General features: G+C 37.9%; 1 protein-coding gene across 4 annotated transcripts in view; it reads left to right on the top strand.

Moving 5' to 3' along the window:
* Nucleotides 1-17,039, top strand: part of KLHL5 (kelch like family member 5) — an 82,556-nt gene that overhangs the window by 35,476 nt on the left and 30,041 nt on the right. For all 4 annotated transcript variants that reach the window (XM_054729512.1, XM_054729501.1, XM_028143670.2 and 1 more), the window contains 3 exons: nt 3,429-3,565; nt 4,079-4,275; nt 10,170-10,382. In XM_054729512.1, coding sequence (XP_054585487.1) covers nt 3,429-3,565; nt 4,079-4,275; nt 10,170-10,382 — 547 coding nt within the window. The remainder of the gene's footprint in view (nt 1-3,428; nt 3,566-4,078; nt 4,276-10,169; nt 10,383-17,039) is intronic.

Below are 17,039 nucleotides of genomic sequence, written 5' to 3'. Positions count from 1 at the left end.
TATAACAGTATCCTGTGTGGTAACTAATTTCAATTGACTGTTAGGATAGAATGTTTTGGGGAAGAGATATATTTCATGGAATTTCTGCAAAGAAAACGGTGCATATGAAATTACTAGAGGCCCGGTGCATGAAATTCATGCACGGGTAGGGTCCCTAGGCCTGGCCAGCGATCAGGGCAGATAGGGGCCTTCTGGCTACCTGCTGGGGCCTTCCTTCATTCCACATAGCCCCCTGGTGGTCAGCACACGTCATAGCCAGTGATCGAACTTCTGGTCTCCCAGTTGAACTCCCAAAGGGACACTTTGCATATTAGCCTTTTATATTTATATATATAGATTACACATCAAATGACCCCAAAAGGTCACTTTCCCTCTGTAGAAGCACAAAAATAAAACACAATGGCCTCAGATAAGTCAGTATTGTTTGGCATAGATTTCAGTTACTATAAGCAGCTTTCACCCTACCTAATTCTATGTATTAAATAACTTTAAGTAAACTCGATGGGAATTAGAGCTATGGGTATTTAGAAGCAAAAAAGCTGGTCGAATAGAATGGCAAAAACTGTTAAGAATTTTTAAATAACTGCAATTATCCCAACTTTTGTTTGCTGATCTCCAAGAAATATGAAAATCATTGGTGCTAGGGAACAAAAGGTTTTAACAGAACTGAAGTATTATTTCTTGACATAAGAAAAAGAAAAAAGAGCTATTTAATAAAAAAACAATTCACTTTTCTTCTGAGAATTCCATATCCCGTTATTCAGTGTTAATCACTATTATGATCCCAAAGGCTTTTTTATGCCTTTCAAAATTAATTAACACTCTGTCCCAAAAGTTTTGTTAAACCCTTCAAAGTGGAAGTAAAATCAGAAAGAATGGCCTTGGTCTTATAGTTTTCAATGACTTAATTAGCATGAGATGCTACTACATACTGTGACAAAAAAATCCATGTTATAAGCATCAGTTTATTAGAAAACAAATTTTAACTTGAATTTCATAAAGGTATCTCAAATTCTGTATTTCCAAAGCAGAACTCATTACCTTACCTGTCACGCATATTATGTAAGCCATCATCCTGTCACTAGGTAACCAAAGCAGGAAACTCCTAACCAGTCTTCTTCCTTTGATTCCTTTCCCCTACATTCTGTTTTCTACACAGCTACTCGAGTGATCCTTTAAAAGTAGAACTCAGATTCCGTCATTCCTCTGATCAAACTTTTCAGTGGCTCCTCATACTGCTGAGTGTGCTCACAGTGGTTATGTGCTCCAGCCTGGCATTACCTCTTAGATGTTCTGTCCTAGTGCTCTCCTTGCTCACTCCGAGCCACACAGACCTCCTTATTGTTCCTTGTATGTGCCATGCATGCTGCTCTGGCTTTTGGATTTTTTCATTGGCTGCTCTTCTGCCTGAATGCTGTTCCCAGATCCCTGAATGACTAATTCCTGCATCTCCTTCAATTATTTGCCCAATTGTCTCTTTCCAATGAGACCATCTATTTTAACCTACCTCCCACTCCCCATATACCTTTACCTGACTTTTTCCCCCAGGACACTTAGTACTTTTAAATGTACTATAGAGTTTATTTCTGCTGTTGATCAGCTTGTCTCCCTTCTCTCTAGAATGTAAGACTCAGTGGGAGAAGGGATCTCTTCTCTATTTTTTGCACTGATAATATTTCAAGTATCTAGAATATTGCCCATTACTTACTAGGCATGCATACTAGTAAGCATTTGTTTGGGGGATAAATGAATGAATAGGCAGTTCTCAAAAGAAGAAAACTGAATGGCCAATAAACAGTTGGAAAGATCTTCAACATCACTAGCAATCAGGTGAATTAAACAACAATGAGATGCCATTTAATACCTTACAGATGGCCAAAATTTTTAATATCTGACAGTATTCTGGGACCTTATTAAATTATTATACAATTCTGATAGGGGTCTAAATTGGCACAGCACTTTCTAGAGCAATTTGGCAAACATTAGGACTCAGCAACCCACTCTTGGGGAGGGAGCAGAATGGAATTAGAGAGAAACTCAGAAGGAGTTTCAACTATTATTGTATCATAATCTGTGTTTTTTTAAAAAATGAATAAAGTAAATCTATATAAATGTACTGACATGGAAATATCTTCAAAACGTATTATCAAATGAAAATGCATGTTTAAAATCCTATATAATAAAAGCATAATATGCTGTGTCTGACCGCTTGACCAGTCGCTATGACACACACTGACCACCAGGGGCCAGACACTCCAACTAGTAGGTTAGCTTGCTGTTGGGGTCTGGCCGATCACGACTGGGTAAGCGGGCCGGATGCCCTGGAGCCCTCCCGTGGCCCTTCCCCAGCTAGCCCCCATTGGCCGCGATCACCAGCCAGGCCTAGGGACCCCACCAGTGCACGAATTTGTGCACTGGGCCTCTAATATATATATATAATCTCCTATTTTGCTTATATATGACTATCAAAAAGTCTGGACACAGGCATAGCTATTATAGAGTAATTATTATTATGACAAAATATTATAGTTTGTAGTGTTGTAACAAAAATATTATAACTTTATAACAATATCATAATAATTTAAAATATCATAGAAGTTAAATATAACTTGCTAAAACCATTCTCAAATGTCTCCCATATATTCACTACTTGTATGATTAAATAAAAAAACAGGTGATAAACAGAAATCAACCTTTATATTTCTTCCCCTTTTTAAAAAAAAATATAGTTTATTAATTTTTACAGAGAGAAGGGAGAGGGAAGAGAGTTAGAAACATCAATGAGAGAGAATCATTGATCAGCTGCCTTTTGCACACCCCCTACTGGGGATGTGCCCACAACCAAGGTACATGCCCTTGACCAGAATCGAACTTGGGACCCTTCAGTCCGCAGGCCGACGCTCTATACACTGAGCCAAACTGGTTAGGGCTTCCCTTTTTTTTATATATAGTCAATTTAATGCTGTGGCCTTGTAGCTTTTTCTTTTTCTAGATGTTATACATCAATATTTAAGAAGTGAAACAGTAAATCATTACCTCAGCAGAAAATTTTCAGTAATGATAATTTATTATTCAGAGGAAGGAACTAGAGCATAAAGCAACTTGTCAAACTTAAAGTGCATTTCCCAGTACCATGCAATTTCTATGGGTAACAAAGTTAGAGAGAGAGAGGGGTAGGGGGGAGAGGGAGAGAGAGGGGAAAAAAAAGTAGCATTTATTTATTTATTTTTATTTATTTATTTTCATCCCACTTAAAGTTTATTTCATGTGATTCTCAGCATACAGTGTACTTCCTTGGGGGAAAATTTTTTTTCTCAGTTCACAACATAAATTATTTTTCAAATATAGGACTGTGTAGAAGTAGCACTTATTAATGAGCATCAACTTCAATGTGGTCATTGATTTTTTTTCTTCTAATATGTTCTCAGATTGGTGCTCTCCTCTGTCTCAGATTATTTTGCTGCCATGTTTACTAATGATGTCAGGGAAGCAAGACAAGAAGAAATAAAAATGGAAGGTGTAGAACCGAATTCACTATGGTCCCTGATTCAGTATGCATATACAGGTAATATAAACTTAAAACCTCTTATATTTATGTTATCTTACTAGATTTCAGATTTCTGCTTTTAGCCACAGCTAACAGTTAATTCTGCTATTACAATCACCACCCTTGGTGATACCTGTCTAAGTTAAAACCTGTATATTAGAATCTTTAAAGCAGTTATCATAATTAAGCTTTTGAATGATATTTTTAGATGTTAATATAATAATTAGATCAATTCTGTGTGTTTAGAATATTGCATTTAAAATTTGAGTTCTATATAATAGATATGTTACTAATTAAATCATCCTGTTAAAAGTCTTAAAAATGTTTTGTTTATTTTAGCAGAAGTCACAAAAGGCAAAAGTTATTTTATAGTTAGCACTCTTTTATTTTCTTTCTGAATGTCTTAAATCATCTAGGTCTGAAATGCATGTAATGAGTTCTTATTTAGAATTATTATTCTTAACACCAATTAGTTTATAAACTGAAGTTAATATAATTCCATAGTTAATGGAATTTCTCTTTATCATTAAGGCCGCCTTGAATTAAAAGAAGATAACATTGAGTGCCTGTTATCTACAGCTTGCCTTCTTCAGCTTTCACAGGTTGTGGAAGCATGCTGTAAGTTTTTAATGAAACAGCTGCACCCATCCAACTGTCTTGGAATACGTTCTTTTGCTGATGCCCAAGGTTGTACAGATTTGCATAAAGTGGCTCACAATTATACTATGGTATGTGTTTTTTTGAAAAGCAGGAAAGCATATGCTCTTTGTCTTGTTCTTTATTGTTGCAGACTTATCTACATGTTGCTGTTTTCCCATGGCTCTGCCAAATGTTTTCAGGCTCAGGTTCACTGTCTAATCTATACTAATAAAAGAGTAAATATGCTAATTAGACCAGACATCCTTCCAGACGTCCTTCCGGACAAAGCCACGGTGGCAGGGGCCAAGGCAGAGGCGGTTAGGGGCAACCAGGCCGGCAGGAGAGGGCAGTTAGGGGCAACCAGGCCAGCAGGGGAGGGCAATTAGGGGCAACCAGGCAGGCAGGCAGGCAGAGTGGTTAGGGGCGATGAGGTAGGCAGGTAGGTGAGTGGTTAGGAGCCAGCGGTCCCGGATTGTGAGAGAGATGTCCTAAACTGGCCTTTGGATATCCCCCAAGGAGTCCTGGAATGGAGAGGGTGAAGGCCAGGATGAGGATCTCCCCTCTTCCCCCCCCTTACCCCGTGCACAAATTTCGTGCACTGGGCCTCTAGTCTGTTATATTTTCATTGAGTTATAAGGAAAAACACCAAGTAATATTTCTCCTGGGTACATGAGTCAAGCCTTAAGTTTTCACAGTCACTAAGAAGCAGAACAGTGGCCTAGGACTGTTCCATACAGGATTTTCACATCTGTTGTTTCTAGAGCAGGATTTCCAGCAAACATTTTATTTGCATGAATTTCACAATTGTCCACATATTCACTAATGGAAGTTGGTGATAGTGATCATAGTGCATTGGTGCAATCCTAGTACAGAATATAGGAGCCTAAAGGGGAGTTTTTTTTATCATGGATAAACCTCATTATAAGTAAGAAGTGTTCTTAGTTATATAGAAATATGTTGTTATTAATTGTATCAAATTATATGCTCAAAATAAATCAGAGGATGCTCTGATTCAGAAGCCTAGAGGATAATGAGTACAGCTTGATTTAGGACAGCGAGAAAATAAGAGCATGTTGAGGGCATATTGTTAGGACCAACAACTCCCTGGTCTTCATTGTAGAGGGATTTAAGGAAGAGAGGGTTGTGGCTTTTTAAGGAATGACCATCTGTTCACACTTGGGTCTTTACTCTTGTGCAGTGATTGGAGACTCTTGCTTTAAATGCTTCATTTAAGGCAATACGGCTTCTAAGGGAAGAGAAAATGTGAGCATTTACATACACAAATACAGTTATCCATATTACTAATTTTGTCAACCTTTAGATATTTTCTTTACACTCTCCCCCATCCACCATCCTTCTGTTGAGCTGTTTTTTCAAGGGATTGACAAATACTTTAGGGATCTTTCACTGGAAAAATAGAGATCTGGAAAAATTATAAGACCAAATATTTACAACTATCGGGAAGATTAATTCTCCCTACTTCATAAGCTTAATGTGAGGATTAAATGAGTTACTAGAAGTTTAGCACTTAAAACAGTGATTGACACGTAGTATACCCAGTCAATAAATGACATCATCATAATTGTTGCCACATTATATAGATTTACTCTCTTCAACACGGTAGGGATTTATGTGAGTGGACAAAAAGCACTTATACAAATGCACAACCTTTGTGATTTGTTTTTCTCACTGTGGTATAATTACTTTTCAGAAATGTTCTTGTTTATAATGGTCAAAGTGCTTCAAGTGAAAAAATAAGAGATTATGCAACAGGGCAATACTATACAGACCTAGAATGGTGTTAGGTTAACATCTTAAAATAAGTCCTTTCAGAAGACTTTTCCCCCCTTATTCTTCCTTGTAGAGTTGTCATTTTAACCTTGCACAGTTCTCATTTCAAGGTCAAATACTTTTTGGAATAACATTAATATAAATAAAATAAAGCTGGATTTTTTAACCTTTATAATCAATTCATAATTTAAGTAAGATGTCTTTCCTAGGAAGGAGTTTTATTCACATGAAATATTTAGGTCACTCCTGTTGTTTACAGTAGAGGCACAATTGCTGCTTTTTTAAGACTTAGACATAAATTAAATTCAAATTAGCTCAATGTTCTTAAAGCTCTTCTCATAGCCAAGAAGTTGGGGTAGAGATTTTTTTTTTTCCTTTCAAGCTATTATTTGACATTATTCAGTTGCAACAGAGACATGAAATTGAATTCTAATAACAATAAGTAATTTAGAGGCAGATTGTGTGATTTGAATTGTTGCTATGGGAACTGAATGAAAGTGTATAACAAAATTCAATCTTCAATTTAAATAAATCCCTCAGTAATTTCATTTACTTAAAAACTATCCCAAAGGGGAAAGGAGCATAATGCTAGCAAGTGTTTGGTAGCATGATAGCTGTTTGTATCATAAAATGGATTCAAAATATGAAGGAAGTGTAATGCCACACTGTGAATTCAGTTGGCACAGTCAGTAAATGGTGCATGTACTTTGGATATTCCCTGATCCTGAGTGAATACAAGTAGGAAAGGATGAGGAGTTCCTTCTTGTAATCCTAAAATCTGGAAACTTTTGTTCTTGTTCTGACTGCCACTGCACTTGACCTGGAACAAGTCATTAAACCTCTACAAAAAAAGTATAAGACTGGTTATGTCATTACAAATTTTAATGTCATTATGGATTTATAAAATAAATATAAACATTTCATTTTAAAACTTCAAATTTTGTTTTGTGATCTAGAAAACCTATAAAACCATGGAATTCTGCTAAAATACCTGTTTTAAAACCAAATACTTTTGATAAGTACTTTGTTTAGTAGTATTTCTATAAGTTTTTAAAAATTAAATTTTCACTAAGTTCAAGTTATACTAAAATGGAATGGGCATGTTCTGAAATATATCAACAAATAATCAAAAGATTATTTAGCTCTAGTTGGTTTGGCTCAGTGGGTAGAGAGTTGACCGATGGACTGAAGGGTCCTGGGTTCGATTCCAGTCAAGGGCACATGCCTAGGTTGTGAGCTCGATCCTCAGCATGGAGTGTGCAGGAGGCAGCCACGATTGATGATGTTTCTCTCTCATCGATGTTTCTGTCTCTCCCTCTCCCTCTCCCTTCCTCTCTGAAGTCAATAAAAAATATTAAAAAAAAAAAAAAAAAGAATATTTAGCCCAGCCGGGGTGCCTCTGTGGTTGAGCACCGACTTTGAACCAAGAGGTCATGGTTCAATTCCTGGTCAGGGCACATGCCTGGGTTGCGAGCTCGATCCCCAGTGTGGGGCATGGAGGAGGCAGCCGATCAATGATTCTCATCATTGATGTTTGTAGCTCTCTCTCCCTCTCCCTTCCTCTCTAAAACCAATAAATAAAAAATATATTTAAAGATTTTTTAAAAGAATATTTATATAATAGGTTTTTCTCATTGATGAAATGCAATTAACCAGTTAACTGCCACAATATTTTGAATTTAATTTAAAAAGGTCCACCACTTGCATCTATAGATGTTTATGGCATACAAATGGTTAATACCATGTGAACGTATGGCAGTAGTTACATCAGTAACATGGCAGTGTTGTATAAATGTTGACTATACCATACACTATACCTTTGAGCAATTAGAAATATATTTGATTTCTTCAGACTCTCATCTAATATTTTAGAATAAACAACTTTTTATATATCTATATGGTCTTTGTCCTTGAAATTTTTAATGCCTACTTCATAGTCCATTGAATTACAACCCCTATAGCTGGACATCTAGGCTATTTGCTAAGTATTACTTTTATAAATAACTAGAGGCCTGGTGCACGAAATTCGTGCATTCGGAGGGGTCCCTCAGCCTGGCCTGTACCCTCTCGCAGTCCGGGAGCCCTCAGAGGATGTCTGACTGACAGCTTAGGGAGCGGGCCTAAGCCAGCAGTCAAACATCCCTCTCACAGTCTGCTCCTTACCACTCGCTGCTCCTTACTACTTGGCTCACTGCTCCTTACTGCTTGGCTCACTGCTCCTTAGTGCTACCACGGAGGTGGGCCATTGTGCTCGCCAGCCGTGAGCCCGGTTTCTGGCTGAGCAGCACTCCCCTGTGGGAGTGCACTGACCACCAGGGGGTAGCTCCTGCGTTGAGAATCTGCCCCCTGGTGGCCAGTGCACGTCATAGTGACCGGTCATTCTGCCGTTCGGTTGATTTGCATATTAGCCTTTTATTATATAGGATAATACAGATAAGCATCATTAGAGAAGCATCAATTTTTTCCCCTCTTGAATTATTTATTAAGGATTAAACTACTAGTGACATAATTGGGTTGAGAACTTCAACATTTTTATAGTTCTTGCTGTATGTTACCAAATCATTTTATAATGTCAGTATACAGTGGCACAGAACAGTTTGCTTGAAGCCATTCCAGCACTGAGGTTTTATTAAAATATATCTCTGAAAATGATAACCAGTCATTTAAAATAGATTCACTGTGGCATCTTTAACAAATCATGATGAATTGAAGCAATTGAATTTAGTTAACTATTCATGTATGGTTTTCCTCTGAAGAATTTTTATAGAAAAGAATGTTAACCCAAGATATATTTTAGATCAGTACTTAACTAGGGTTACTGCATGCTATATGGAAAATATAATTCTCATTTTAACTTAGGAGATAATTATTGATATTCCTTATCTGTAGCTCTAATTTAAACAGCCTTAGCTATTTTACTAAAATTCTGTGTGCTGAGACAGTCATAGCACATTAGGAAGTATAAGAAAAACATAAAGGGACAATGTGTCTAGCATTTGCATTTAAATTACTACTATGTAATCAATCCATGCACTAAGACTTGTACCCTTGTATACCAGAGAGTACAATTCCCTTCTCTTCAGATTGCTTAGTATAATCCTATATAATAAAGATGTAATATGCAAATGGTCGTTACACCGTGAAGCGTAATGACGGACCACGTAACGACCAGATCACGGATCAGCAGGAGGGTGGGGCAGTGAGCTACAAGCGGGCGGCAGAGAGCTACAGGAGGGGGCAGGGCAGCAAGCTATGGGGGGGAGTAGGGAGAAGGGGAAGGGGGGAGCTACAGGAGGGCAGGGCAGCAGGCGGAGAGCTACTGGAGGGCAGCAGAGAGCTACTGGCGAGCTACTGGCACACAGATTTGTGCGCAGGGCTACTAGTAGCCTAATAAAAGTCATTCTCTCACATCAGAGGGCATTCCTATCTCCCATTTCAAATTAAAAAGAGCCTGATTCTAATATGTGGCCAGGGCTGAGTCGTCTTTAGTATAAGGTCCTAGAGTCTCAGTGCATTCTTTTACTTTGGCTTTTTCTTATAGACCAATAGAACTTTGTATGTAAATCAGATTAGAGGAGATTAAAGTTTTCAAACCAGACTTAAAATCCTGGGTGGTCTTATAAATAACATTAAAACACTCTTAAAGGCCAATGTGGTTTTAGGATAGTCCTAAGGACACTTACTCTTCCCCAGGCAGGCTGAGAAGACTTCTGTGGCCCAGCCTGGAAACCGTTTCTGGGTAAGAGAAATATCTTCTCAGCTCACCCAGGTGTTTGGCTCCACTGTTGGCCAAATTCTACGGCAACCACAAATCTAAACCAAACTTTAATGTTGGCCTATCATACATCTCATGTCTAAATTCTTTTATCTTCCTTTGAAAGACATGCCAAAATTATTCCCTAACTTGAGCAAAGCAATACCTAAAGGTCCCACGTCCATTTTTAAAATGTAATAAATTATACAACACTTTAATTCTACTTAATATAGAAATTAAAAGTTTAACAATATAATTGTAGTTCAAATTGGGGTTTTTTTCCCCACTGTGTTTATTTCTTAGCAAGCAGTAATAAATTGTAAGGAAGGTCTAAATTATAAACTATTTTGGCATCTAAAAAAAACCAAAACACAGTATTGGACAGGAAAAAGAAAAAAAAAAACAGTATTGTTTATATGATACTTATTTTCTCTCTAGGAACATTTTATGGAAGTAATTCGAAACCAGGAATTTGTATTATTACCAGCCAATGAAATTGCAAAGCTCTTGGCCAGTGATGACATGAACATTCCTAATGAGGAGACCATATTGAATGCACTTCTTACTTGGGTCCGTCATGACTTGGAACAGAGACGGAAAGATCTCAGTAAACTTCTGGCTTATATTAGGCTACCTCTTCTTGCACCACAGGTAAACAATTTTTGATTATTTAAAAACAGTGTCATAATTTCAACAAAATTTGAGTATTCACTTTATGCTAATTACATTAATATATACTTGTATCTAGTTTTTTTTTTTCTTACTATTCTATCCCATAGGGTTATTTTACGTATATTCCTATTAAGTGGGGTTTTTTAAAATATATTTTTATTGATTTCAGAGAGGAAGGGAGAAGGAGAGATAGAAACATCAATGAGAGAGAATCATCAATCGGCTGCCTCCTGCATGCCCACACTGGGGATCAAGCCTGCAACCCAGGCATATGCCCTGACCTCAGGGAATCAAACGATGATCCTAGTTCCTGGGTCAATGCTCAACCACTGAGCCACGGAGGCCAGGCTTCTCTTAAGTGTTTACGTGAAAAAATAGTGAGCTAAAAAATTTCTGTTTGTGTTTTCAACCCAGCAGATCTGGCTCTGTCAGTTAAATAACCTAATTGCATCAATTAAGTAACATTGTTGCTTTGGGGTTAGTAATTTTATTTGACTCAGCTACAAACCTCTCCTAGAAATTGAAGAATTAGTAAAGCTTCTAATAAAAGAAGATCCTAGATCCTAAGAACCAGAAAATTTAGATTATTTCACTTGCCACAGTTAACTATTCACTAAATGCTGGATTTTGATGATACATAAATTAATGAAATATGATAATAGTTTCCGCTCTGAGATATTAAAACCCTGTGACCTAACATATTCACACTCCTCAGTTTCATCTGTCATATGGAGATAATATCCTCTCTAACCATCTCACAGGATTATTCTGAGGATCAGAAAAGTGCTTTGTGAAATAAACTGTGCTATAAATAATAATGATACGGAGAGATCCAAGATGGCAGCAGACTAGGTGGCTGTTACACTCACCTCCTCCCAGGATGAACTGGAATTACAACTAAAATACAGAACAGTCAACCTGAATAACTAACTGACGACTAGCTGGTTAGAAGTTTTATAACCAAGGATTTACAAAAGAAGCCACATCAAGATGTTAATGGCAAATGGCACCAGATGTTAGGTAGACATATTGGTCAATGGAGCAGAATAGAGAGCCCAGAAATAAACCCATGCCTTTATATTCGACTAAGGAGGCAAGAACATACAATGGTATAAAGACAGTCTCTTCAATAAATGGTGCTGGGAAAAGTGGACAGATACATGCAAAAAAATGAAATTATACCACCTTCTTACACCATACACAAGACTAAACTCAAAATGGATTAAAAACTTAAATATAACATTCAAAACTATACAAATCCTTGAAGAAAACATAGGCTGTAAAAACTTGGACATTTCTTATGGCAGTGTTTTTTCTGATATATCTCTTCAGGCAAGGAAAACAAAATAAAAAATAAACAAATGGGACTACATCAAGCTAAAAAGTTTTTGTATAGCAAAGAAAACTGTCAACAAAATGAAAGGTCATCCCACTGACTGGGAGAACATATTTCCAATGAAGTATCTTATAAGGGTTTAATATCCAAAATTTACAAAGAATTTACACAACTCAACACCAAAAAACAAACAATCCAATTAAAAATGGCAAAGGACCTGAACGTACACTTCTCCAAAGAGGACATACAGATGACCAATGGACATATGAAAAGATGCTAAACATCACTAATCAGAGAAATGCAAATTAAAACCACAATGATTTGGGGGGTGAGGGCATATATGGGAGTGGGGTGGGGGGTGGCAATGGTAAAATATGTACACATATAATACCTTAATAAAAAAAATTGGAAAAAAAAAAAGAATTTCTCTGTGAAACTAGTGGTTGCATCTTGGGAAAGTTGTGGGAGAGGAACAACAGTTCTCTCTATTACTTCCTAGCAATTGATATGTTTAAATTTTCTATCTCTTCTGAGATTACTTTTGTTAATTCATCTATTCTAGAAAAACTAGACATATATTTGCATAGGCTGAAGCAAAATAGTTTCACCATTTCTACAAATTTTCTCCCTCTGAGCTGTCCTTTAATAATTACTCAAACTGTTTCTTTGGCTAAAGGAGACCTCTTTGTGTCTCCCACTTTTGCACATTAGCCTCAGTGGAACAATTTAAATGTGAAACAAATTCCCATTCAGGACACTTGGCACAGGTTCCACCTAGTCGGTAGCTCATTTCCTCTACTTCTTGTCTTGCTCACTTAGAGTGATTTTATGGACAAACATGGGAAAGTAGCTTAGTCCTAAATTTGAATAAGGTCTGTAGTTAGTTAAGAGTATTGCACCAATTTTATTTTCCTTATTTTAATAATTGCATGATAGTTAAACAGGCTGTTAGCATTAGATGAAGCTGTATTAACAATACATGCATTGTTTTTTCAACTTTTCTCTAAATCTAAAATTAGTTCAAAATAAAAATATAATGTTAAAAATACCCAATATGTTACACAAAGCTTGAATGTACAACTTTACAGCTAACAATAGAGTATTTTCAATGTAAAAGGAGTCTTTGCTTTTTAGAAATAGATTGTTTTAATTAAATGTACTTGCAGCGATATTAATAGTAATAATGAACTCACTTAAGTAAAATAAAGTTATTCTATTTTTAAAAAATAAATAAATAAAAATAAAACCACAATGAAATATCACTTCATGCCTGTCAAAATGACTATCCTATATAATAAAAGCTAAGTGTTCGGTCATCCAGTCATCCGTTCAACCAATCAAAGCGTAATATGCTAATGATATGCTAAGGCCACTCAATCGCTCGCTATGATGTGCACTGATCACCAGGGGGCAGACACTTCAACCAGTAAGTTAGCTTGCTGGGGTCTGGCCGATTGGGACTGAACAAGATGGGCCAGACATGCCCTGGAGCCCTCCCACGGTCCCTCCACGGCTGGCCAACCTCCTGCATCCCTTTCCAGTCCCAATCGTGCACCAGTGGGGTCCCTCAGCCTGGCCTGCACCCTCTTGCAATCCAGGACCCCTCAAGGTATGTCGGAGAGCTGGTTTCGGCCTTATCCTGCTCAACGCAGAAGCTGCCCCCTGATGGTCAGTGCGCTCCCATACGGGGAGCACCACTCAGCCAGAAGCCAGGCTCACAGCTGGCGAGTGCAGCAGCGGTGGTGGGAGCCTCTCCTGCCTCCGCAGCAGCACTAAGGATATCCAACTGCCATGGGGAGCAGGCCTAAGCCAGCAGTCAGACATCCCCCGGGAGCTCCTGGACTGTGAGAGGGCACAGGCTGGGCTGAGGGACTCCCCCCCCCTCCCCGCAAGTGCATGAATGTCGTGCACTAGGCCTCTAGTCATCAATAAAGCAACAGACAAGTGCTGGCAAGGATGGGAAGAAAAAGGAACCCTAATGCACTCTTGGTTGAAATGCAGACAGGTGCAGCCATTGTGGAAAATAGTATGGAGATTCCTCAGAAAGTTAAAAATGGAACTTCCTTATGACCCAACAATTCCACTTCTATGAATATATCTGAAGAAACCAGAAGCATATCCATTTCAAAAGAATATATGCACCCCTATGTTCATTTCAGCATTACTTATAGTAGCCAAGATCCAGAATCAGCCCAAGCGCCCATTAGTAGATGAGTGGATAAAAAAGCTGTGGTACATTTACACAATAGAAGGAATAACTGTAGAAAAGAAGGAAATCTTACCTTTTGGGACAGCATGGATGGACCTGGAGAGTATTATGCTAAGTGAAATAAGCCAGTCTGATAAAGACAAATACCATATGACTTCACTATGTAGAATCTAATGAACAAAACAAACAAGCAAAATAGAAACAGACTCATAGATACAGAAAACAGACTGACAGCTGTCAGAGGGGAGGGAGGTGGGAGGACTAGGTGAAAAAGCTGAAGGGATTAAACAAACAAACAAACAAACCAAAACTCATAGATACAGACAACAATATTGTGCTTACCAGAGGGGAAAGTAAGGTGGGGAGATGTTGAAGAGGGTAAAAGGGGAATAAATGGATAAATAGTGATGGAAAGAGACTCAACTTGGGGTGGTGAACACACAACACAATATACAGATGGTGTATTATAGAATTGTATACCTGAAATCTATGTAATTTCATTAACCAGTGTCACCCCAATAAATTCAATAAAGTTAAATTAATAATAATGGTATGATCATTATCACTATTTTACAATTGAGAGATATCTAGTTGGTGTATTCAAGGCAATTAGTCACAACATATTTACATGTCAAGTTTTCCCTTTTTACAATTTTGACTGGAATATACAGAAGTTTCCTCTGCATACTTTGCTGCGCATTTTGAGGCCTTGAATAGAGAAAAAGGCCTTGACAATAGAGCAAGAATGAGCTGTTACTGCTCAACTTTTTATTGTTGTTTGAAGTGCCATAAATTTTATCCTGTTTGTATTTATCTTGAGGATTCTGTATTATTTCTAGCTGATGTGAGCAAAAGTTGCTGTTTGCTTTCTACCTCACTGAGGCAAAAACCAGTGCTGATGCTTGATAAGAAAGACCTTCCTCTTCAGAGAGAACGTTGTATGGGTTCATAGGAGTGAAGTGCATGTATGTGTGACAATTCAGGAAGAATAACATCATAAAATACTTCTCTCAAAATCAGATTTAAAGAAGAGAGTTATATTTTACTGACACATAGCAGAATTTTTTTCTTATCCTTTTTAGATGAGAGAATATATAACCTAAAAAATTATAGTTAGACTTCACAAATAAGTAGCCTGACAATGTACTTCAGTCCTGCCGTTTCAAGAATTTATGGTACTATTTTGCATGACTCTAAGAGACCTTCAGATTTTCTGTTACCCAGGATACTGCTGATAATCATACTCTTAAGATCTTAGATTTGAAAGGCACTTTGAGATCATTTAGTCTAACACCTAAATGAAGTAACAAACCAAAAAAGTAAAACCATATGATCAAAATCACAAAGTGATTGCAGAAAGCCCTGTCCTTTGGCATTGTAGTTTTATTTGGCTTTCTACTTGACTAATATTATAGCACTAATAAGACACTAAGATAGGACTCAAACCCAAGTAAAGTCTGTGGCTTTTCCATTGAACCATTCTGCCTCTTGTACATACTCTGTGTAAAATTACTGAGTGAGAGGAAGAAATAGGTTAAAAAATAAATCTGTGATAGATATACTGGGGTAGGCAAAAGTAGGTTTACAGTTGTGAGCACTCAAAACAATTTATTCTTGTATTATTTTTTATTTATTATTGTATTATTATTATGAACCTACTTTTGCCCACCCCTGCATAAACATGGCATTATGAAAATAATCAGAGTAGCCCACCCAGACTGATGGTGGGGAAGCTGGGAGGACTTCCTGAACTGTTACTCAGTCTGCATCCTGAGGAAGCTACCCAAAAGGGGCATGGCAGCGCAGGAGAGAGAGGAGATTGTACCTTGTTATCAAGTCATGAGCAAATATGTCATGTGCTGGATGTTTGAAGATAGCTTGCATAGCTAGAATGCATAAATAAAAGGGCAGTGTTGAGAGATGAGGCTAGAGAGGGAAATGGACCAAATCAAGAAGATTCTCGAGTCATGGATTTTATTCTAAAAGCAATGAGGGAGCACTAAAGGGTTTTTAATAGGAAATAGCATAATTATCATTTCATTTCAGAAAGATCCTATAACTGCATTGTAGAGAATGGATTCAAGAGGTCAAAGTAGAAACCCATTAGGAAGGCCATTGGATTCACACAGGTAAGCATTCTGTGGCAGTGGAGATAGAGAAATTATCAGGCTCAAGAGCTATTTAGGAGGTAAAACTGATACAGCTTAATGTCCAGTTGAATGGTGGGGAGTAAAAAAATAACAGCAGTCCAGAATGATTCTGATTTGTGTAACTAAGTTAATGAAGGTGCTGTCAATTAAGAAAAAGGGTACAGGGTGAAGAGCTGCTTTTGAAGGTGGAAAAGGAAGTGGAAGAATCATGTTCCCAGAGCTTCTCGATACTTTTAATATTCTTAGAGTCTAAGAAATTTTTAAAACTTCCTAACGAGATTCAAGTTCAAGAAGGAGGAAATTTTGCCCTGGCCAGTGTGACTTAGTTGGTTGAGCATCATCCCATGCCCCAAGAGGACACCAGTTCGATTCCCAGTCAGGGGACACGCCTGGGTTGTGGGCTCAATCCCCCATCAGGGCATATACAAGAATCAACCAGTGAATGCATAAATAAGTGGAACACAAATCCATTTTTTTCTCTCACTTTCCCTTCCCCTCTCTCTTTCTAAAATCAGTAAATAAAAAACAACAATAATAATAATAAAAGATAGGGTAAAAGGGGTTGGGGGATGGGTGACATAGGTGATGGTAGTCAAAAGGTACAAACTTCCAGTTATAAAATAAGTAATTCCTGGGGATATAATATACATCCTATCTAATAAAGAGGTAATATGCAAATTGACCATCACTTCAACACAAGATGGCCACCCCCATGTGGACACAAGATGGCCGCCACAAGATGGCCAGCAGGGGAGGGCAGTTTGGGGCAATCATGCCTGCAGGGGAGGACAGTTGGGGGGAGCCAGGCCTGCAAGGGAAGCCAGTTAGGGGGGAACAGGCCTGCAGGGGAGGGCAGTTGGGGGCAACAAAGGCCTGCAGGGGAGGGAAGTTGAGGGGGACCAGGCCTGCAGGGGAGGGAGTTGGGGGGACCAGGCCAGCAG

The sequence above is a fragment of the Eptesicus fuscus genome, chromosome 2 (genome assembly GCF_027574615.1).
Source record: "Eptesicus fuscus isolate TK198812 chromosome 2, DD_ASM_mEF_20220401, whole genome shotgun sequence".
In the NCBI taxonomy this organism is placed as follows: Eukaryota; Metazoa; Chordata; class Mammalia; order Chiroptera; family Vespertilionidae; genus Eptesicus; species Eptesicus fuscus.
This window is presented reverse-complemented; position numbering and strand designations above follow the sequence as displayed.